We start from the raw sequence: 23,323 nt of genomic DNA, 5'->3' as shown, positions 1-23,323 counted from the left end.
TTAACTAAGGGTCTAAATATGCGCTGGAGAGTGAGGATAAGGATGGAATGGTTTGATTTAAATCAATTTAATAAGGAAACCAAAAACAGGCATATTTTTGACAAACTTACACAAACTTAAAGCAAGAAATAAGCAAAGGCTCAATGAATATAACTCATATAGATTCAATCATACAACTGCATATTTTTCGATTGTACACAGAGTTAAACGCAAAAATAATAGAAAACTGAAAAAGTGATAAAAGTAGTCTTATTACTACTTAAAAATGTATCACAGATATTGAAATATTTAACCGATATATATGTATAATAAGAGATTCAGCAGGTCGTTTTTAAACACTGAGAGTTAAACTTTAGGACCCACAAAAGTAAGAAATATTGGATAAATAATAGTACTCCTCTACAAGTCACTTTTTCTTCGTACAGAAAACGACCTTGCCTTTTTTGCTTTTCGGAGCACTAGTTGAGGGTTGACTAAAGTTGTATTTAATCTTAAGCCGCTCCCTTATAAGCAGGCCCCTAATTAGCCGTTTCCAGTTGCCATAAACGCGCTTATCGATTTTTTCCTGTTCTTTCTTATCCAATTCATCTTGTTCCTGAAAAGGCAGAAACAATGAATTGATAAAACGTATATCACAAAAGCATACTTTTTCCCAAGCAGCGACGAGTTGATCTTTGAATTCTTCACACGCCACAAACCCGTCGTAGATCGGATGACTCCAACCGCCATGAAAATCGAACCCTGTTATCGCAGAGGCGCAATCAATATTCAAACGTTTAGCGACTTTGTTTAAACCAGGTACTATAGAGAAAATAAATCTTTAATTCTCCTAGTAAACAAGCGTGTCACACAACTCACACTTTAAATGAACACACCCTTTTGGCAACATACAGCTTTTAAACAAATCCACATTGCCAAACGCGTTTCTGGGAACTACGCCATTTTCAGCTGTAGGAGGCACATAATCCTCAACCTGCCAAGGTCCGAAAATCTCTAACAACTGATCGGTGACTATTTGATTCGATAACTACAAAACAAACCGGCAAATATGCCATAATTCCCTACTTAGATCAATCATACGCACTTTATCCCATCTAGGCCTCGCTTTTACAATTTTATAAGGCTCCTCTCGCATCTTAACAACTTTCGCTTGTTTCAGCCAAATATCTCTGGAATGCAGCGTGTACACGCAACTTCTTGGATAAACGGCTTCGCCTCTGATGAACCCTAGAGTTGAGGGTTCTGGAGGATATATTGCTTCGAATTTAAGAAGGTGACGCCGCAAGACATAGAGGGGGTGGTTTTTATACCTAAAACCACCTTTAAAGAAAGTTGATTTATTATTTTTTAAACCTTACTCAGATATTGCTTTAGGTAAGGGTTGGTCCATTTGCTGCCTAGATAAATCCTCATCTTCCTCTCTATCTCTAGCTGTTGGTAAAGCTTTAAAAGGACTTAAACTTTCAATCCACCATTTGCCATCGGCTCGAAGCTTCCTGGTAACAGTGTTAAAATTAGGGCAATATCTCTGAGTTACATCTTTCAAGTTGTTGTTATTATCCCATGCCACTACATATGTGATCGGGTGGGAAGCTCGTTGCTAAACAAAAAAATACTATAGAACTCAATTTCATTCCCATTTTATGACGACTTACCATTATTTCTTTGATGCAGTGAACTTGCCCGAAAGCTACATCGACACAAATCCATTTTTCTTCAGATTCCAAGAAAACTTCAACCCAAACGTCGTTCCCTTCTTTTTTCTTTTTTTCACCATTGTCTTGCAACTCAGGTTTCACTTGTACCCGACGTTTGACTTTAGTTTTCGGCACAAAGTCGTCTTCGCTATCGTGGTGCTTTTTTTTTATTGGTTCCGGGAGATAATCGCTATCATCGGAATTTGGTTGGATTGATTTTCGCTTAGAGGCCAGTCTTAAATAATGATGATTTGAAAGTGTAAGAAAAGTGTATAAGAATTTCATACCTGCTGCTATTTCTCTGCGAATGACTTTGAGTCAAAATGCTCGTTTTCACCAGCTTCATGATATCCTTCTTAACATCTCCTTTATTTGTCACTATCATTTTTGCTTCTTGATGCTTTTTAAACTGACTCGCGGCTTCATCCATTCGCACCTTCATCGTAACTCCGCCATAAGGCTCAAATTCGCTGTCTGAATCACTTACATTAACGGCTTTTTTCACCTTTAAAGACCGTAGATTAGGCCGCTTTTCTGGCCTTTTCGTAGGTGCTTTAATTGAAGTTCCTGTTTTGCTTTTCAGCGATTTCAAATTGGGTTTAATGGTAGGTTTGTCGTTAGCCCCATCAAGCTGCAGCAACCATGTTTCATCATTTGAGTCTGAACTGTAAAGCCCATCCAATTGCTGGATGTTTTTTGAGATTTTCTTAGTTTTGGTTTTAATTTTCTTAGCATTAGGGTGGTTTTTTGGTTTTGATGATGGTTTCTCAATTGTGGTAGGTGTTTGACTGGTCCTAGTACTTCTTTTGCTTTGCAATGACTCAGCACTCTTTGAATGAATTCTGGATTCAGTAATTTTCAAGTCAGTCTGTGTAGAGCCAGTACTACTAGATTGAGGCTTTTTGTGGGATATTTCTATATTTTTACTAGTGGTATCTTCAATAACGCTATTAGTTGAACTTTTCCTTGGTTTTGACATAGGCAGCTTTTTATCAGTGTTATCCTGAGAAACTTTTCCACTAGAAGGTTTTTTAATAGTGTCTGAAGCCTTTGCAGTTTTTTTTTTTAAATTTTCAGTGCTTTTCATACATTTTTGGCCCATGTCTTCAGGTAGTTTCCTAGTCTTTACATCATCTTTAGCTGCATCTGCACTTTCCAGGCTTTTGGTGCGCCTTCTTTGCTTCACAGGACTTGGCTTCAATTTATTATTTTCTTCTTTAAGCCCTGTAGAAGATTTTTTTTTCTTCACAGGGGTAGCTTTCTCAATATTTATTTTAACCCCAGAAGGACCAGCCTTAACTGGAGTACCCAACACATTCTTTACTTTACTTTTTTGATCTTTAGCTTTAGAAGTTCCCTCATAATGAAGATCAGTTGATGGAGGCCTTAATGGCTCCACTTGCAATGAAAGCACGAGACGCGTTTGCACCCCAAAAGACCTTAATATAGCAATAAAAATTAGAGCCAACATTTTCTTGTTATAAGCCTCCTTGTTTTTCATTTGATCTTGCAAACACTGCTTTAGATCAATATTTTCAGGTGCTGATTTATCAACATTTCTTTGAGTTTTCTTGAACCAAGCTACAATCTGTTCAAGATATGTTAAATCAATCCTTTCTGAGGGAAAGCTTTGTTCTGAAGGCATAAGTGATAGAGCTGCAGCTAAGATTTCTGTACTGTTTATTACGGAGTTTACATAGTTGCCATGAGCTATCCAGCAAAGTAAGTGGACTTTATGAATGAGAATTTGATTTTCTTTCCGGATGCGATTCAGACGTCTCTTCATTGTTGCTAGTAAATCTATACCTATGAAAATAAAGCATTTAGAATATTATATCCCTAAATCTCCTTAACATTATACACAAAAATGAGCTTACCTTTTTTCTTTTTCACATTCTCAGGCAAATTAACAACAACCTGCAATCCCTCTGCAGGAATGAGGCTTTTTTCTTTTTCAACACTGTTTTGAATTTCCTCCCAACCTTCTTGTTCCGAGTCACAAGACTCAAAAGCACTTGAATGTAAATCAGCTGGGGTTACTTTGAACTCCTCAAATTTTCCTTCACCCACAGATAGCAAATTGAATATATCAGCCTGGTTTTCAGTGACTTTTGTCATCTTAGAATTATACTTTTCAACATACTTTTTCGCTTCCTCAATTTGCCTAGTGTACTTTTGAAAAGAGTCAAAGTGGGTGTACACATTATTGAACTTAACTGAGGATGCTTTCCGAACATCTTGAAGAGCATCATTTACTGATGGTTGTTCTGTATCAGATTCTGAATCACTGAGTCTGGTAACACCTATTAAACCAAGAAATTACAGGTTTGTGATTACCTACATAACAAACATTGTAGACCTGAGAAGATGTTGCTTTCAATCTTCTCAAAATCAGCAATAGCCTTAGAATTAAAAAACGTTGAATTCAGATCTAATTTTTCAGGTTTCTGGAGGTAGGTTTCAATATCGCTTTCACTAGAGGATAAGTCCCCATTTGTTGTAAGTTTTTGGGAGGGAGGAGATTTCTTAGGGGAACTTTTTTCATCTTCACTGCTGCTGCTTTCGATGAAGTTTCTTAAACCGCCTCTCCTTCGTTTCATGCTGATTCCAATTTTATATTATTACTTCTCAATCCTTACTTATTATTTATTATTTCGGCGCCAAATAAGTAGACCATTGGACATTTAAATGGATATTATTCACATTCTTATGCAGGAATTTTTAATTAAATAGATATAATATAAAGAGGTTTAGTTGACTATTTTATTATTAAAACATACTTTTAAACACTAGCAATATTAATTTTTTTAAAGAAATAATTTCACAATTTTACAATCAATTTCATAAAAAAAAGAGCTGATTGATCGTAGTTTTCTATTGATGTGGTTATATGCATATATTAATCCTAGAAAATATAGCTTTATCTTTGTCTTATTAATACATTACGACAAAGAACGAACATACTCCATCTCGGTGTCGTCACAGCAATAAGATGAATGGTTTAGGAATTCCCAGAGTATTCTACGTCATTGTACATAGTATACTTCTCTTTATTTAGCAGCATGGAGTAAACAGAGGAAACATGGATGATGTAGTTCATTTTTTAATGCACGAGCTAAATTAAAAAATTTGATCTTAAGGGTGATAGAAAAAATCTTATTTTCTACAGTTCTTTCCAAAACTTTGCACTCCAAGTATTTATTACGCCGGAAAGCAGATTTGTTTACAAATTTTCATTTTAAAAGTTTATTATTGACTTTATGTTCACTGCACTTACTTTTGCGTATATTCTAAAAATTCGAAATATAACCTTTTTTGCAGAAAATAAATATTTTATTAACGGGGGCAAGTGCTCTAAAATGTAAGACTAGGGCTTGTATGAGAGAGCGGAATACTTTGAAATGCCGCTGGGTTCTCTTAAGCACAAGATGGGGTGATGGGAGAATAAGATCGAGGTAAAAAGCGGTTCAATTTGAAAGGGGAGATTCTAGTTGTTGTTTCTATTGTTTATAGATAAATATCCACTATCCTCAGCTAAAACTAACTGAGAATACCATTTGCCCTCTACTAAGAGCTCCGACTATAACTGCCACTATAATCACATCCAACAAAGGAACGCTAAAGCACCCGAACTGCACACTATTTTCAGCTAAAACTAACCGCGGATGACATTCATCCTTTACTAACGTCCCTAAAGAAAGCTTTTGTTAACATCACACCTAACAAGGGGATGCTAAAAGACCCGAATTGCACTTTATCTTCAGTTAAAACTAACTGAGGATAACATTCACCTTTTATTAAGAGCTCGGAAGAAATTCGTTAACGTTCTAGTGATAGATCCGTCATTGTCTTCAGAATTTAGGCAAATTGAGAACAGGAAAGAAAATGAACTGTTAATTAAAATATGTGGAAGTAGAACATGTAAATTGTGCGATAAAGATTCCGATTGTTCATTTTGTCCTTTATCGTATGCGAGCATAACGCCCCACATACAAGTACACAAAACATTGCGTTTAAGCTAACCTTTCTACTCTTCTCACCCTATTTTGAGTGTGACGATATCCAACGGCCTCTTTCCAATCACGTCAATCTCGTCAACCTGAAAACTTATACAACAAACCCATCAAACGGGGTCTCTCTTTACTCACACGTTAAACGACTGTTTAACCTGAGAGAGCAAGAATGGAGACCTAGAAGTACTTAACCTTGAGCTACAGATTGGCTCAAAGAAGTCTTGACTGTTGACCAGCCAAAACTAGAGCCTTCTTCGATTTAACTGAATGATATGGACCGCGGATAGCAATTGAACCCTTGAAGCATAAAACTTGCATCTTCAGGGACCGTATTTGCACCGCATTTTACATCACTTGTAAAATCACAAAAATATGTGTTAATGTAACCCCACGTTTCAAAAATCGGAAAGAATGTTGCAATTTCGATTGTGTAGGTTTAAAGTCATTTTAGATGTAAATGAAAAATGCTTAGCGATCCCGGTAGTATTAGAAACGTACTTTGACGCATCATCATTCTATAACATTTTCAAAATCGTAAAATACGTATTAACGTGTCTTTGTATGCCGAAAAGCAAGAGAGATGTTGCAATTTCCTTTACATAAGATTATATAGAGGCTTTTTCGATGTAATTGAATGATATGTATCCCGGGTACCAATTCAAAACACCAAAATTAACACCAAAAGCCAAATACCAATTAAAATTTCATATTAATTTCCACCGCAAAACGAATCGATCTCAGTTTCTTTTACGTCGTTTTCGGTAACCAGTGAAGACTCACCTGTAAAACAACAAAAACAACAATCAAAACCTTTCCGCTTAATTTAAATCAAAAATCCGTCTTACCCTGATCTTTTACTTTCATGGCCCCATCCTGGGGTTGGCACCATCCAACGGCGTCTTTTCAATTACGTTGTCCTCGTTGATTTGCCAAAACTTACCTGTAAACAATAGAAACCGCAATCAAAATCTCCCCATTTAAAATAGAAACATATCTTACCCCAATCTTCTACTCCCATCGCCCCATCCTGTGTGAGGGACCATCCAACGGCGTCTCTCTTCAATCAGAGGAGCCCCACCCCCTGCAAGGCCCTAGACCTTACATCCTATCGCACTTTCCCGTATTAACCCGCGGTTAAACGTGGCGGTTTAAGATGAGAAAGCACGGGTGGAGACCTTAGCCTTGAGGGAGGAACGCACCTCCGACCACCAAGGACACTTCACACATGAGAAAAAAGTTTTTGGCGATACCTGCTACGATGCACGACAGGTACATAGCACGCACTTTTACTCGTTAAATGTCAGTTACAAAAAACACATTTTCAGTCAGCAAATGTTCGCTACGCGGAACTTACGTCCGGTCACTAAACGTCCGCTACACTAGTGACGTATCTTACGAGTTTACATCACGTGTCGTTCTCATGAAAACTTACATCATAGTCCCATCACACCCTCCTGTGCGTGGGACTATCCAACGGCATCTCTCTTGACTTACAGAGAGGATCTTCTTGCAAAGCCCCAGCTACATCCCATTGGGCCTTCGCACGTTAACGGGGTGTCTGACGTGAGAGAGCAAAGGTGAAGATCTACAAATATTCTTGAGGGAGGAACGCGCCTTCGTCTCTCAACAGCTCGATCCAAAATTGGTTCACATGAGCTCAAATTGTTGACCAGCCAAAGCTGACCTGTAAATAACAAAAACAACAATCAAATCGCACCCTCCTGTGCGTGGGACTATTCAACGGCCTCTCTCTTCACTTAGAGAGAGTACTCCCTGAAGTTGCCTGACCTCGCGCAATGTTTTGATGACGAAGTTGTGTAAAACTCTTCAAGGCAAATCATAAAACACTGCTCGAGAAAATTTGGCTTATGCCTTGACTTAAGACATACATAAGCTGTATTTTTAATGAAAACGAAATTAAAGAAATAACAGAAGAATTAAAGAAAGAAATGATATTGAAAACATTTAATTGAAATTAATACATATAATCACAAAAACTAATAATTTAAAAGAAACGGACTTGAAGCATGGAAGTTCACAAGTGTATTATTTGCGCAGAAGTCTGTATCATGGGCGAAGCGATTATTTTTATTTATTTATTTCATTTTTAAACATTTTTAATTACTTTATTGTTATATAATTAATTTTATTTATATAAAACAGTAAATTGTCGAGTGACGCCAGTGCTGCATTCTACGTCACTAAATTTTGCGAATGGCATTTTTATTTTCTAAAAACTGAGGATAAAATTGTTCCGAAAATTAAAAGAAAATGCAAACTTTTAATAAAATGATTAAAAACTTTTAATAACACGACGTGTCTCAAATTAGTTCGACATGCATGGGGTTACCACAAAACATAAAATCTGTTAATGGGGGATATTATAAATAATTTAATGAGAAACTTATACCTGGTTTACAAATTACTTCAGATTTTAGCGTTTTCAAGACGTTTTTCTCAAAAAATATTCATACTTTTTACAAATTAGTTAAAAATCCCGCCCAAATAATTCCGTTAGAGGGAATCAACGTTTCTTACCTTTTACCACCTAATCCTGATGCGCAAACTGAAAACAAGTAAATCCCTTTCTTTGATTTACTAAGGATTTTTCGTCTTTTGGTTCACTTCTAGGCATTTTACGTTAAATTTCTAATTGATTCGGTTTGAAATTACTAAATAATTAACAGTATAAATTTCGAAATTTCACCCTTATCACTGAGTTAACGGCACCCCACGCCGAAAGGAAATCAAGGCCTACTGAATCTTTATAACTAATAGTTATTGCGCATTCTTGCGGCCGTTTTGTGAACTAACAGAAAATATTCTGAGAAAAAAAGTGTTACCGGGGGAGAATTTATTTTCCGTAGTGTACATCCTTATCAGGCGTTTACAAACAAATATGTAATTCCGTTAGAGAAAGCCAATGTTCCTTACCTTTCACCACCAAATCCCAATGCACAGACCGAAAACAACTGAGCTCCTTTCTTTGATTTACAATACTAAGGATTTGCTCATCTTATAGTTCACTTCTCGACATTTTCAGTTGAATTTCTAACCGATTTAACTTAAAATCGCTAAATAATTTATAATATAAATTTGGAAATCTCTCGATTATCCCATGTCATCGCCACTCCACGACAAAAGAAAATCAAGGCAAACTGAAATTTTGTAATTAATAAACTTGCGGACATTTTATGTACTAATGAATGCATCCTCAGAAACAAGTGCTATCGGGTGGGAATGTGTTTCCTATAATATTCGCCCTTACGAACCTATTACGTATATCTAGCATGGGGACGTAGACAATTTGATAGAGTTTATTTTCCTATTTACTAAGTTACTAAAATATAGAGGAACAATAATTGTTCAAAATTTCATTAGCCGTTACATAGGCCGTGTTCATTCACAAATTGATTTAAACTAAAAACAGGACTTACCAGAGCCGAAGATTTTCCAGGAATCTTTCAAAGTTTCGCTTATTAAATGTAAAATACACGACACCCACTTTTTAGTACTAGGTGACAACTACACTAGTGACGTATCTGACAAGTCTTTAAAACAAAAGAACGTCCGGTTATCCCGAGTATTATTTTATTCAGGATGACAAACATCTTATGCATAGCAGCACTTATACTCGACTGAATCATTTAAGAAGCGATATCCCTTCGAAACGTGCAAAAAACTTTACAACCGACCATTTGTAAAGGTACAGCTCATAGGTTGAGTGATAACTACGATATAATGGCTTCGAAACATTTTTAAATCCTTATAGACAGTCTAAGTGTATGTATACGAAATATAGCATATTTCTGCTCAAAATATTCGTAATTCATTGGTAAAATTCCATCATCGGATAATGTACCTGGCGTCTCATTTGAAAAATTTGAGTTATGATCCCTTAAACACGAGCTAAATTTCAAAACTAACTTAATATACAGGGTGTTTCTTAATTGATGGTAAAAAATGAAATGGGTTTTCCTGAGTTTCACGCAGACGATTGTGAATTTTAGAAAAAAATCTTGAATCGAGTGTGGTACGATCTGGGAAACGCTGTTGGTACAATCGCACTGCTCTACAATTATTTCCATCGACCGATCCATAGATAAAATGTATATCAGCCAACTTAGCGCTAGAAAAACGTTGAAACATCATATTTTAATTCAAGAAAACCATAACTTTAACTTTAAACTTTAATTTACTCTCAAAGCAATTCAAATAAAAACATGGAGGAACTGTCAAATTAATATTTCTAATAAAACAAATGCAAATTCCACAGCTTACTATGCCTAATTGCAGCATTCACTACTTTGGCGTTGTATCATATCCTTAGGTTAATCAAGGTGAACATGGTTGGATATTTTTGCAAATATCTCTTAAACTATTGTTCCTAATAAAAGAAACTAAAGAGGCAAAAAAGTGAATAAAAGACATAAGGGATTCAATGAAGTTAATGAATAAAATTTAAAAATGTCATATAAAAAGTTCTGTTGTAAAATATTGAGAGCGACCACGAAAAAGGTATCGCCCTGTGGAGTATTTTAAATGATTGTTATTTCAACTTGTTCGTAATGCTAAAATGATTGTTATTACCAATTTTGAGCTAATTATGTTTACAACTAACAGAAAAATTAACGAAAATCGAAAAAAAATGAAACTTCAACACACTGTAAATAAAAATTGAAGCCATTTAGTACATACCTTTATATGAAGTTTTTATCTTAAAATAAACTCATGATCCACCCATTTCATTTCTTACCATCAATTATCATAAAAAAAAACACCCTGTATAAAGTTTCATAAATCCTGAGATTACTCGTCTGCTCTCTATGAGAAATATGGCAAGTTTCTACTTAAAATATCCGTAGTGAATCCTAAAATGCATCCATCATATCAACTTAGTTTACATAATGTTTACATAGGAACATAGACAATCATTCTTTAACACTCTTAAATTGCATTTCTAAGGCTCTGACATTACAATTGAGCTTTCTGAAAAGTTCACTTTCAACAAAATTCAAAACTTAATGGTGAATTTACGGAATTTAGATTTTATGGTGTTGAATTATAGTTAGAATTCAATAATAAATACCCATTGAGAAATTTAAAATTGTTTCCTGAACGAATCAAAAGTGCTAGAAATAAGGGAAAAATTATTGTTTTCATAACCCAATGTGGCGAAAAGTAACTCAGCGAATGGCGGCACACGAGTGGGTTTCGTTGATCTCTTCTCAAAATTTAAAGAACCCTCAATAAAATTCAATACATGAAGGTGAATTTGGAAAATTCACGGTTGCTTTGTGGAAGAACGAAAAATAGAGAAAATAAAGAGAAAATCACTATTTCTTTAAGCTAACTTTGTAATTTGCTAGCAGCTCAGGCAGTCAATGAACGGTATTGGGTATCTTTTATTCGGAAAACTCAAAGAATTCTTAACAAAATTCGAAACTTTACAGCGAATTACCGAAAATTCTGGTGACCAAGAGAAGATGAAAAAGCCAAAAAAATAAAAGATAGTACTTGTTATTGGTAATAAGACTCATATCTTTCTTTTCCATCTATTTTGAGTCTATACCATTTGTTCCGTCCCGAAATTCCCTTCTATCCATTAGCACTTCATAAATGCTTTAAAGTGCCTTAAACGTTTCAAGTTAGTGTAATGTTTCACTATGGTTTCAGGTGTCTGTGCAGCAGGGACTGTGCCACCTGACATGAATTGGTATACATAGCCCCTTTATTCAAGTAAGAGAAGCCAAGCGTTAAATTTCATCAGTAGCGGTGATTAACAAGTCTTAATAAATGATGGCTAAAACGATAATCGAATACTTCGGATATTCGAATGGTTTTTCAAATTCCGTATTCGAATAATTTTTTCTGTAAAATTTCATTTTTTAAGAGAAATTGGAACGTTTTCCAGTGATCTATCTGTGACTGCAAACAATCCAATGCGTCCTGTGAAGTCTTCACTTAGCGTTCTGACGTCAGACATAGTCAGGCACGCTTAAGCTTCTACCAAACTGCAAGACTAAACCTCAACATGTGATGGATCGCGGCCAGAAAGGAAACCGAATTCAAATATGTGAAAATTCCAAGATGGCGCCCATAAGAAAAAATAATGTTAATGATGATTGCCGAAAGCCGAAACGTGGGATTTCAAATGTGACATCGGCACTTTGAGGAAGAGGTAAAGTTGCACTGATGAGGCGTCGACCTCTTTGAATCGTCTCACCAGATAAGCTGAGGAAAAAATAGAAATGTTTTTTTTTAATTTCAGATTTTCCTGAATACCTTCGGAAGTCGTGAGAATTGCTCAAATTTTGCCGTTCTCGAATTCCAAATTGGGCAACTTTGCTCCAATTTAAGCGACCTCACACCTTCTGCGGTCGCCGAGATCCCCACGGCTGAGCTCCATCAACGCACACCCTGTCTAGAACTCATCTACTCTCTTTCTCTTCATATCTATCTCCTTCTACGGGAAACATCTGAAACTTCGCCTTATGTTCACCCCTCGTTCTAGATAAAATTAACCCTAAACGTGGTTGCATAATGACCGGCTGGCACAAGTCACGTGCCGGCCAATAATCAACCTTTAGCCGGCATTCGGGGATGCCACGGTCCGATGCCGGTGCTCAATGTTTGTATTGAAAAAACTTCCGTATTTGCCATTGAAAAATATGCACTTTACATTCAATATTATATCAGTCTGCATGTTGGTGTTTGTCTAGTGCCGAGCCAGTTCAGACATGATCCTGCAGCCCAACAATGTGGAGCTCACCAAAGTGCACTACTATGACAAGACCAGATGGTAAGATGAAGACGAATTTTTTGATTGCATGTTTCCTCTTGTGTGTTTTTTAGGTCCCAAAACATGTCAGTATCGACTATTTCCAGAGAAGTGCATCAGAACAATTATAACAAAAATATCCTGGTCAAAAATAATGTTTTCGGACATAAGTGGGTTTTGAGGATAAATCAAGGGGCGAGTAATGAAGACCCTAAGAGGGGAAAAAGGCGCAAAGTCCTGGTCTTCCTCTGCGTTTCAGTGTTTCTGAGCATAATTATAGCACTGTTCTTGGGTGTCGTACTTTCTTTAGGTGAGTAAAATTTTTTTTATTAATTCTTTTATGGTCTCAAGACAACCGCTACGCTTTTTCGGTTGTTTGCTTTAGTTGTTATTAAGATGTAATAACTGGGATTTTATGGTAATCATAAAAAATGTAATTGCATTATACAGCAGATTGTGTGTTAATTTCAAGTCACACTTCAATGCACATGAATGAGACTTGTCCAAGGTAAATAATAAATAAAATCGAGATTATCGATATTTTTTCAATTCTTTGAGACTCGTGGATCAAAACTAATAAATCTGCCTTAAATTAAAATTTGCCCTGGGCTCGGTCCTGTAATTCTTTTTACCTGTGTTTTAGACTTTAACATATTCAGGGTGGACAACAAAAATGTTCCGAATCTAAGCACCATTATAGCTCCAACAGAAAATTATTTAAACACAACAGTCACGCGAGATTTGGAGACTGCAAACAACGAAAATCAACCAACGAACATAACTACGGTATACCCTGGAGTGAGCAAGGGAAATAATGCTTCTGGTGGAAACGACACTACCCCTAAGGTAAATCTCGTAATCTACCTGTGATAGTACCAACCTCCCTCCTTTTCTCTGCCCGATTATATGTTTCATAAACCCCAGTTTTAGGGTACCTTTACACATGTGTATTTCAGGAACCTTCCCTGTTTTGCCAATGTTACAGCTACACATTAATAACGCTGGATGTAAATAGTTACAAAAATCCAGGCATTAACTAGGGACTAAAATCGCAAAATCTCGATCTTGATTATCTCGAGCATTACCTTAAGTTAGCGAAAAACTTTAGGTTTAATGCCTCAATTTTTACCCACAGAAGCGTTTGCATATCAAAAACGATACTTCACCTCAAATATCGTATTTTTCAGTTAAAGATTTTATAACAGTTACTCCAAAACATTACGCCCATATCTCAAATGGACCGATATTCCCCTGAAGTGAATGCGGTTCTAGATGATTCAGTTTTCTCCATTTTGTAAAGAGGACTATCGGGGGATATCTGCCCGGCCCTTCTTACACAATATCGAGTCTCTTGGAGTAACACCAATGTGCTCTCGCTAATGTGCCCACGAATGATGCTGGCGAGGTAGTCGGCATAGGCCTGAGCAGCCACCTCCCCCAGTCCAATCAGAGACAGTAGATTAATAATTGGTACGGATTCCAAAAGCGGACCGTAGGGCTCGGTAAAGAGGAGGTTACTACTTTGTGTGTAAGACATGGCCCGTACCCAGCCTCTTGGACCCTGCGGGGAAATCGAGATATTGAACGCTCTTTCAATGTCTAAGAATATTTCTGCCATAAAGCCCCCTTTTTGAAGTCTTGTGAAACCTTCTCGATTAAGTTATTTAATATTAGATCTATCGATTTTTCGCTCTGATATGTTTATAAAGGGCACTCCACAGTGGCACCTGGTTTGATGTATACAAGTCTGTAATTTTTTCTTTCATTTGTATTAACTATAGCTCCAAGTTTCAGATTTCTTTTAATTCCACTTCGCCCTATTGTCGTGACTGCACTATTAACGAAATCTGCTTCAAAACCAGCGAAATTGAGAGGCCGAAGTGCGTTCGAATAGTAAACAAAAATGACCCGACAGGTAGAAATTTCTGTATCAATCTCATAATTATTAATAAATTATATTTTTCTCAGGTTGTGGAGGTTTGTGCAAAATCAACACACAATTCTGCAAAAACCTGGACAAAAATTTCCACGTCTACCAATGTTTGGACCTCAAAAATCGGCTGCAATGCCCAGAGAATACATTCAATTGCGAGAATATGTGTATTTCTTTGAGCAAGAGATGCGATGGTCGAGTCGATTGCTCAAACTTGCTTGATGAGAAAAATTGCGGTAAAAATTAATTATTTCTCCGAGGATTAATTAGACTACAGAACTTAATGCAGAATGCAACTTGGAAACTCACTTCCAATGCGGAAACCAAACATCTTGCCTGGAGAGGAATAAATATTGCAACGGAAAAGTGGATTGCTGGGATAAATCTGACGAAATTACGTGCCTTAAAGGTAATTTTCCCTTTAGAAAAAGTAATTCGCTTAATTTTAGATAGAGAAACAACTTTTCTAAAACCTTCTTCACCTTAGAAGACAACTTTTCTAACACCTTCTGTGAGGAAAATTACATTCCTTGCCTCAATGGCCAATGCATTCCTAAAGAGAAACTCTGCGACAATGTCTTTGACTGCAGCGATAGGACTGATGAGCCTCTTTGGTGCCAACAAATTAACCGTAAAAAATAATTATACTTTTTTATACTAGGATCGAAATAAAGATATTTTGATACAACTACTAAGAGTTTATTTACATGTCTTAAGAAAGCGAGGACAAAGTATCACAAATAAAAGGTTAATTACAATATAAAATTAACTTACTGCTATGTCAAAGAACTATGTATAATCAACAAATTTTATCGAATGACGTGGACCAATTACAAATCTCGACAAAAGTCTGCCAAAAATTCAATAAGAGCAGCGAAGTTTTCCTTGCCTTCCGACCCACTGTAAGTCAGCAATTTTTGAAGGAAATGCGAAAAACATTCCAAAATTTCCTGAAACAGAAATAAGTATCAAATTGTAAATAAGTCATTCGTGATAAAATCACTTACCGGTTCCCACGTTTTTTGATACAGCCCAGTACATTGCGATTCCAACTCCTCTAAATCAATCAGGTGCTTATTGAGTAAATAGGTAACTAGTTTTGCGTACAAATCCCACGCTAATTTCTTGTTTGGAGAGGACTGAAGTATTTTTACATTTTTTGGGCAAAATAGCATTCTAAATGAGGTATTTAAAGCCGGAGGAATCGTCCATATATTCAATAAAAGGCCCTCTATGTCAGCGTAGGACTGTGAAAGTACTTCCTGATAGTTAGCGACTGAAAACAAAGAATTCATAAACACTTACAACACATCAAACAAAAAACCCACCTATAAGTAGATAAAAATCAAATGTGGTCGTAGCGACAACACAAATCATCAAATCGTTCACGTCATTTCTCTGCGTTAAACTACTATAGGCGTCTTGTAGTAGGCGCAACACAAAATCCACAGTTATATCTGCAGATACTGTGCTGGCTTTACAGCAAGCATCCTAAGAGTATACTTTTACCGTAAAAAAGTTCCATATTCTATATTCTAACTTACTCTGATCTTATTTAAAATGTTAAATCCGCTAAGAACTTGTTCGTCATGGTCGCATTCTCTGCCACCAGGCGGCAAAACAAACACGGGCTTATTCTTCTCCACTCTCCTATTCATCACCTCCTAAAACAAGCCTTCAATTACTGCGACTTAGTGCGGAGTTTTTAGTGAAAACCTTGTGTATTTCAGCATCGAAATCCTTAGTAAACAATGTTATGTTCACATGATTCGTTATCCACCTCTTCACTCTCCCTGTATACATTTTATATGCAATTGTACCGCAAACGTCTAAAGTTTCATCAAAGGTGTCTACAGGAAGCAAACCTTCTATTGCCATTGGCATTTTATCGCATGCAATCTTTTGCATTTCAATCTCGCAAACGCTCAAGAATGTTACTAAATGCGTTTGTGCTAATATCGCACCCTGCTTCTTAAGGGCAGTCTGCAATAATTAACTTTAATTTCCGAAGTTAAACAGAGTCGTATAACTTACCTCTCTCTCTTTTTCATCGCTATACTGGTTCATATTGTCGACTTTTAGGATAATCTCTTTGAGATCTGATAAAGCCGCTTTCTTAACCACAGGAACCGAATAGTAGCAAATTTGTTTAACAGCGGCAGATGCGACTCGCTCGCAAATAAATTCCAAGGTTCTTCTTAATGAAGCCGGTTGGCAACTGAAGAAAGCGTCTTCGAGCTGTTGCTGAAGAATGAATAGATAGATATTATAAAAGTTAACTCAATCACACGTTACAAAGGAAAAATAATAGAATGTTGATTTAAAACAAATATTCCGTCGCCAAATAGTGATTTCTCCACGATATGGTGAAGAAGACTAATCTATTCATATTAAAGATGCGCTAACATCTTAATCATTTTTCATTACTTCTTACAAAAACGATTGGTAAATAAACAATACTATTGAACTACCACCACTTACCTCTACTTTTTTTTTAACCATGTCGCTACTGGTCTCCGTCGCTGTAACTGGAGTTATATATTTCACAGCCGCTGTACCATAAGACGCATTTGTGCACAGCACCCTCTTAATCTCATCTAAATAGGGACAACACAAATACAATACACTCTGATCAACAATGGGTGTACAATCTAGACGTCTGGTTTTCACTGACCCTTGAACCGCACTGAATGTTTTTGCTTCTATGGCACCGTTTAATCTCTTTGAGCAATAATTGAAGTATTCCATATTAGGGAAATGGGGCAGATCGAACAGCCACCCTAAAGACAGCCGTATTACTGATGCGTTATATGGGGGTATGCAATCCGCTGACTCGATGTTCTGATATAAGTCGAATAAAATTGTGAATAGTGACGTATAATAGGGCAGCCTCAAGGTTACATGGTCTAACATTGCAAGGTACTTTGTTAGCCAAGGGATCAGATAAATGAGGGTGTTATTTTCTAGTGCAGAACGAAGAAGAGAATTGACGTCAAGGGCTGGTAGTATCTGGAAAATTGACCAATTATTTCCTCCCTCCTCAAAAACAAAACATAAGTTTAAGCACAGTCCACGATTCACCATGTTTATAGCAGCGCAGCGCAATGTATTAAAATTACATCGAATTTTTGTTTTGAAATTGCCTTTTGTCTATCCACTTGTTTGAACGCGCGAGTGTTGAACAGTTCAACTCTGACCAAAATATGCATAGATAACACAGTTATAGTTATTATATTATATTATGATAAGCAGTTGATAAAACGAATGTTGTAGATGGCTTCTTTTTTAGATACAATAACAGCATTGCACTGGAATTCTAGAATCTTTCCTTATTTCTATGCCATAACTAATGACAAATTTTAAGAATTCAAACCCCTGCTTGTTTACGGTGAATTTTGAAATGTGCTCTTTTTTAAACATTATACCTTTTTCCTGATTTCAATTTGATATTCTATAACGTTCCCATTTGTGATTGGAGTATCAGATTTATAAGGAAGCGATTCCAAGAAACCTAAGAATTTTGCCAATACTCGTAACTCTTTTATACAGTTGATATATATTCTCCTTGTATCCAATTCATCTCCTAAAAAGAGATTTGTGATGAACAAAAAATTAATAATAAAGGTAACTTACCAGCAATTTTTTCATCTATCTCATCTACATAAAATTTTCTGTCATTCAGCTCAATTATAGTGGCAATAAAGCAATCCCTAAGATTCACAGTAAACCCGTAGTTTGAAGAAATAACCATAAATTCCTTAAAAAATTCCTGATATCCTGAGAATGTTGGCACAGTATTTATGCCATTTGTGGTTTCTTTAGTAATCAGTCTATTTGTAAGTATACGCAATTTATCAGCATCTATTGGCAGAGAAGGAAGGTAAGAATCATCCGACAACCCTTTCTCCTAGGAATAAAAACATGTTTTTAAATACAATTACTATAAAGCATGAAACTTACTTTAGGTCCTTTGGCACAGCTGCTCAATAACTGGTTCTTAAACAGTCTCGCCAAATGCATCAAGTTTGCACAACCACTGTGTAAATTGAGCAAACTTCTGATTTTCCCAGCGAGACCCAGAGCAAAATTCCAATCAGGTGTTAAATGTTGCTTCTCCCAAATCGTGAGAATATCGTAAAACAAGTCTCTCTGTTTTCGAAAGGCTTGAAAACTGATCAGATCCGGAAAGTTGTCTTTGTTGTCAGTGTCAATATTAAAACAGACTGTTTCTGAGTCTGAGAAAGGCAGTTCTAAGGTTGGTTTCTCTAGTTTGTCTAGAGCACATTTCAAGAGATTTATATTCAAATCTGGAGAGAACTCTTTAAGGTTATTACATTCTGCTAACAGACTAATAGTCGTCTTGTCATAAAAGCTAATTTCACTTGCTTGTGCCTCTAAAGCCTTTACAGCAAAAAACGTCACATTGTGCATACTTTTAAAAAAAGTAGCATTCTCTAATGTAGTGCGTGGAAGGCACTGATTATCATTTTTTATTTTGTTCTGATCTCTTCTTTTTTCAGAAATATGCTCAAAATAATTAACATGTTTGGTTACAACCAAGGAAACAAGGAAATGCACTTCACTAGTAATATTTAGTATTAATTTACTCTTCACGATGGTGTTGTAAATATCTACCATCTGACTTATAGTTTCCCGATAAGTTACTAATTGCATCAAAGGTTTAAGTGGGTAATTATTTCCTAAGTTGTCAGGTTTGGTTAATGGTGTTAAGAAACTAATGCTACGAGTGCCACTTGAGATATCACCCGAATAATGTACATTAGATGGTATTGTTAGTTTTGCTCTTGAAATCAAACTTCCCCCATTTGAAGAATTGTAGTCTTCAGTTGATTCAGAAGTGCTTCCAGAATTTTGTTGAAAGTTAAAACTGTTTTGGTTAGATCCAAAATCACTGTTAGATTGCCTTGAACTTATCGTTGTGGGCCTAATCCTTTTAGAAACTTCAGGTTTAGGGGTTGGCGGCAAAGACTTCTTCTTTTTCTTAATAGGATTTTTAGGACTAGTCAAAAAATCCCCCAAACAAACTGCATGTTTATCAGATTTCTTCTCTACAAAATTTTGTTCACTGCTACTAGGAAGACAATGACTGGATTGCTCACACAGAGGTGAAATCAAAGTGGTATTAATTTCATTGTTACTAGTGGAATCTTTAGATGTAGTAGTAGGGGTTTCTGGAGTTATTTTTTGACTAGGCCCTGGAGCTGATAAATTTGATTTAAATGATTTGTCTGATTCAAAATTTTTGCTGATTTGTTTCTTTTCAATTCGTTTCAGAGAATTGAATTTCTGAGAAGTATCTATGGTAGCACTGGCGCTGAAATGGGTGGGTTATAGCAATACAAGGACTTTTATTCACTAAGGTACTCACCTAAGTACCTTGTGAATGTAATTAAGGAAGAATGTAGCGAAATCTATTTGACTCACTCTGCAAGCGCAAATTTCATTGAAATGTTCATTGTCCTACAATAAAACCGTTTTCTCTTTAAATTGGGGTGGACTTTTTGAAAGGGTTCTTACCAGAGGGGATACCATTAAAAGCCATTTTATCAATGAGGCACTGGATATTTCTTGATTTATGACTTTGTTTAATAAAATATCAGCCATAATTTAACACAGAACACAACAATTAGCATGATTTTGCTAGGGATAAAATTAATAAAAGGTTTTTTCAATAAAAAACTTTTAAAAAATCAGTTTCAGTGATTTTTTATACTGAAAGTGACAGTTAAAGTGTCAAAAAAATTCACCAGTAGATAGAGATAGCAATTGAATCAATCTTTGAGCATACGTAGAGCTTGAAAAGCATTAAAAAAAAATGAGATTACGCTTTTCGTATTTTAAATAAAATTATAAAAAATCAGATTTTATAATTAAATTAAATCGAATTAGTGAGATAAGAAATGAATGAGGAAATATTGGTTAAAGTATCATAAATGTCAATGGTCAAAAATTATCAATGGCTTTTCGTTACGTATTCAAGAACCTCTATCAGAGGATCCTCATCTAGATCTGTCGGTGTCAGTCTCTATTTCATGCGATAACCTCAAATTCAAAACTTGGAGGGAAGAAGGAAATGATTACATTTTGGGGAAAAAATAAAGAAAACGTATATTCCGCCAACTTCAAAGGCCTTAGAGCATTATAGTAAAAAACGCGCACAATTGTTTTTAATCTATGTACAATTAACATGAACAACACTGTGGAAGTTATGGATGTAGACGAATATGAAGCAGGCCCTTCAAAACCTAAAGAAGAAGAGAAGCCGAAAAGGTCCTCCAATCTCCCTTGGTAATCATCAATTAGTATCAATAATACTAAGTAATATTTACATAGGTAGTACATTAAAACCTTTCTCTAGGATAGAAAAATACAGACCTCAAACCTTCCAAGAGATAGTAGGAAATGAAGACACAATAACTCGGTTATCAGTATTTGGGAGACAAGGCAATGTCCCCAATGTCATCATTGCAGTAAGACTTTTACTTATGTTATATATAGTATGATGAAAATAGTGTCAGTTTCGATATTAATATTCAGTACTAGAAGTACTTATTGTATGGCTATTTTTTTCTAGCACAGATTGATTTTCAATGAGTTGATGAGAGTTGTTTTCTTACTTTGTTTATTGTAAGAATTTTCTGGTGGTTTACATTTTAAGAACATTCTAAAGAAATATTATAGTAAACCCGAACCAACTTGGCAAAGGAATTGCTATTGTTATTACTATCCTTGTTAGAAAATAAGTAGGATCAAGAAATCATTGTAAAAGTTTAATTTAAACTATTAAACATGAATCCAAAAAATTTTAAATCTCTGTAACTTAAATTTTTTTTGAAAATCAACACATATATCTTTTGTAGGGCCCCCCTGGTGTTGGTAAAACTACAACAATCCTCTGCTTAGCGAAGATAATGTTAGGACCCGCATTCAAAGACGCGGTTTTAGAATTAAACGCATCAAATGACCGAGGAATAGATGTAGTCCGAAATAAAGTAAAAATGTTTGCCCAGCAGAAGGTCACTCTGCCACCCGGCAAGCATAAAATCATTATTTTAGATGAAGTCGATAGGTACATCCGTGAAAATTAATTCGTTAAAAATTGTTTTTAAGAATAGCATTATAGTATGACTGAGGGAGCTCAACAGGCCTTAAGGCGCACCATGGAGCTGTATAGCAACACTACAAGATTTGCTTTGGCCTGCAATTACAGCGAAAAAGTAATTGAGCCCATTCAGTCTCGTTGTGCCATTTTGAGATACTCACGGCTTACTGATGCTCAAGTCTTAGCGCGTGTGATACAAATTTGCCAAAAAGAAAACGTAAATTGTATTTTTGGGAATTATGCGATTCTGTAACTTGATATTTCTCTAAAGGTAAACTACACCGAGGATGGATTAGAAGCTATAGTCTTTACCGCTCAAGGCGATATGAGACAAGCTTTAAACAATTTACAATCCACTCATAATGGGTTTGGGGAAGTGAATTCGGCGAATGTCTTCAAAGTCTGCGATGAACCTCATCCTATGCTCATCAAAGATATGCTGAAATCATGTTTGGACGGTGATATTAGGACTGCTTATAAGGTTGTTTGTTTCCGAGAAATAATGTCAGAATTAAACGTTGTTTTAAAGGTGATTGAGCATTTGTGGAATCTGGGATATGCAGCTGAGGATATAATAAAGAACATCTTTAAAGTGTGCAAAAATATGGATATGGAAGAGACTGTTAAATTGGCTTATATAAAGGTGCGATTGGACTGTATACTAGCTAATAGAGATAAGGGTTGAAGCTTAATTTTTAGGAAATTGGTTTGAGTCATCAGAGAGTTATCGAAGGGTTGACTACTTTGGTTCAGATGTCAGGGTTGCTGGCAAGGCTGTGTAAGGTGGCTGAATTTGTGGGGAAGAAGTAGAATGTAATTTTTTGATTATTTTGTATCTAATTCATACAACTTGATTTCTTTTAAATAAAAATTTTAATTGTCTAACAGTATTTTTTTTTTAATTCTCTAAAAAATTGGTTAGTTGCGAGTAATTTTGGTCATGTTTGCAGAGGCCAAACAGGTTAGTTGTTAAATTACGCTTTAATTTAAAACAAAAACCGAGATTCGCTTAAAATCTTGCAAAAACTATTTTAAAAGTTTGAACGAGAAAGCTCCAAATGTTTAGTTATCAGCAAAAACGTAATATTCGGGTCAATGAAATCCTAACATCGCTTTACTTCCTTATCTGTTTACCCAACACTTAAAACTGATTTATAAAAATTTAAAGACTTATAATGTATAGTCTAATGCTAAAATTTCCTCTTTGGAACGTCACATAGTGTCGTTTGCTTGCAGGATAACCCTGCCTTAATGGCCACATATGTACCAATACATTAAATTTGGCTAGTTAAACGATATTGCATGGTTGAATCGGCTTCATTGCCGTTTTGATATAATTAGCCAATTGTCTTCTATGGAATTAAATGGATTATCAAAAAAGAGCGTTTCTTGAGGTTTTAGTGTTTATTAGAGCTTTTCAAAGAAGATCATTAGAGTATCGATTCATCATGTATGAAGTCAAAGATTTGCGCCTATTTGCGCCGCCACATGGTGAACCCTAGATGTCTCCTTCCCCGAGACCGAGTAACTAACTTCAGAAGAGTAAAAGATAGCTAACAGACGTGAAAAATAGAAGGAATAACCTATTGCATCATTGGAAGCCAGCCCTTGGGTCAAACACGACAGGAAAGGCTATAGAAGATCAGGACGAAATGTCACCAAGGACACCCAAGGAGGGCCATACACGTATGGATGTTACAACGCAAAGAGAAGCATTTCAGGAAAAAACGCAAACACGTAGGAACAATTTCCATTTCCGAAAAAAGAAGAAATATT

The 23,323-nt window shown here is 35.8% G+C and overlaps 4 protein-coding genes across 4 annotated transcripts; 2 read left to right on the top strand and 2 right to left on the bottom strand.

Moving 5' to 3' along the window:
• Positions 1-173: 173 nt before the first annotated feature.
• On the bottom strand, positions 174-4,381 carry Xpc (DNA repair protein complementing XP-C cells homolog). Its single transcript, XM_066405269.1, has 9 exons — positions 4,057-4,381; positions 3,575-4,000; positions 1,985-3,503; positions 1,656-1,932; positions 1,359-1,600; positions 1,085-1,310; positions 859-1,027; positions 647-801; positions 174-595 (listed from the first exon to the last, which is right to left on the bottom strand). The coding sequence occupies exons 1-9, from the start codon at positions 4,295-4,297 to the stop codon at positions 407-409; spliced, it is 3,444 nt and encodes a 1,147-aa protein (XP_066261366.1). The 5' UTR covers positions 4,298-4,381; the 3' UTR covers positions 174-406.
• A 7,929-nt stretch (positions 4,382-12,310) lies between these two features.
• On the top strand, positions 12,311-15,085 carry LOC136418267 (LDL receptor repeat-containing protein egg-2-like). The gene is made up of 7 exons (XM_066404289.1): positions 12,311-12,512; positions 12,566-12,801; positions 13,135-13,337; positions 14,286-14,406; positions 14,460-14,660; positions 14,714-14,833; positions 14,912-15,085. Exons 1-7 carry the CDS (start codon positions 12,451-12,453, stop codon positions 15,064-15,066), a joined length of 1,098 nt encoding a protein of 365 aa, XP_066260386.1. The 5' UTR covers positions 12,311-12,450; the 3' UTR covers positions 15,067-15,085.
• A 43-nt stretch (positions 15,086-15,128) lies between these two features.
• On the bottom strand, positions 15,129-20,148 carry dlt (codanin-1 like protein dlt). Its single transcript, XM_066402761.1, has 12 exons — positions 19,963-20,148; positions 19,814-19,905; positions 18,385-19,759; positions 18,058-18,331; positions 17,850-18,007; positions 16,906-17,433; positions 16,459-16,668; positions 16,141-16,407; positions 15,969-16,088; positions 15,753-15,915; positions 15,432-15,700; positions 15,129-15,374 (listed from the first exon to the last, which is right to left on the bottom strand). Exons 1-12 carry the CDS (start codon positions 20,047-20,049, stop codon positions 15,255-15,257), a joined length of 3,663 nt encoding a protein of 1,220 aa, XP_066258858.1. The 5' UTR covers positions 20,050-20,148; the 3' UTR covers positions 15,129-15,254.
• A 361-nt stretch (positions 20,149-20,509) lies between these two features.
• RfC4 (replication factor C subunit RfC4) lies at positions 20,510-22,426 on the top strand. Its single transcript, XM_066405507.1, has 7 exons — positions 20,510-20,733; positions 20,804-20,915; positions 21,306-21,514; positions 21,569-21,764; positions 21,819-22,028; positions 22,077-22,190; positions 22,247-22,426. Exons 1-7 carry the CDS (start codon positions 20,633-20,635, stop codon positions 22,355-22,357), a joined length of 1,053 nt encoding a protein of 350 aa, XP_066261604.1. The 5' UTR covers positions 20,510-20,632; the 3' UTR covers positions 22,358-22,426.
• Positions 22,427-23,323: the final 897 nt, after the last annotated feature.

Source organism: Euwallacea similis, chromosome 2 (assembly GCF_039881205.1).
Source record: "Euwallacea similis isolate ESF13 chromosome 2, ESF131.1, whole genome shotgun sequence".
NCBI lineage: Eukaryota > Metazoa > Arthropoda > Insecta > Coleoptera > Curculionidae > Euwallacea > Euwallacea similis.
Note: the sequence above shows the minus strand (reverse complement) of the source record. Positions and strands in the feature narration are given on the sequence as shown.

Coding starts and splice junctions, on each gene's coding strand:
- Xpc (XM_066405269.1), bottom strand. CDS start 4,297: ATGAAACGAAGGAGAGGCGGTTTAAGAAACTTCATCGAAAGCAGCAGC. Junction 1,933..1,984: donor TCGCAGAGAAATAGCAGCAG/GTATGAAATTCT, acceptor TCATTATTTAAG/ACTGGCCTCTAAGCGAAAAT. Junction 1,601..1,655: donor ACTGCATCAAAGAAATAATG/GTAAGTCGTCAT, acceptor TTTTTTGTTTAG/CAACGAGCTTCCCACCCGAT.
- LOC136418267 (XM_066404289.1), top strand. CDS start 12,451: ATGATCCTGCAGCCCAACAATGTGGAGCTCACCAAAGTGCACTACTAT. Junction 13,338..14,285: donor GAAACGACACTACCCCTAAG/GTAAATCTCGTA, acceptor TCCAAGTTTCAG/ATTTCTTTTAATTCCACTTC. Junction 14,407..14,459: donor AAACAAAAATGACCCGACAG/GTAGAAATTTCT, acceptor TATTTTTCTCAG/GTTGTGGAGGTTTGTGCAAA.
- dlt (XM_066402761.1), bottom strand. CDS start 20,049: ATGGCTGATATTTTATTAAACAAAGTCATAAATCAAGAAATATCCAGT. Junction 15,701..15,752: donor TGATTTTTATCTACTTATAG/GTGGGTTTTTTG, acceptor CTTTGTTTTCAG/TCGCTAACTATCAGGAAGTA. Junction 15,375..15,431: donor ATCAAAAAACGTGGGAACCG/GTAAGTGATTTT, acceptor TTTCTGTTTCAG/GAAATTTTGGAATGTTTTTC.
- RfC4 (XM_066405507.1), top strand. CDS start 20,633: ATGAACAACACTGTGGAAGTTATGGATGTAGACGAATATGAAGCAGGC. Junction 20,734..20,803: donor AGGTCCTCCAATCTCCCTTG/GTAATCATCAAT, acceptor ACCTTTCTCTAG/GATAGAAAAATACAGACCTC. Junction 20,916..21,305: donor TCCCCAATGTCATCATTGCA/GTAAGACTTTTA, acceptor TATCTTTTGTAG/GGCCCCCCTGGTGTTGGTAA.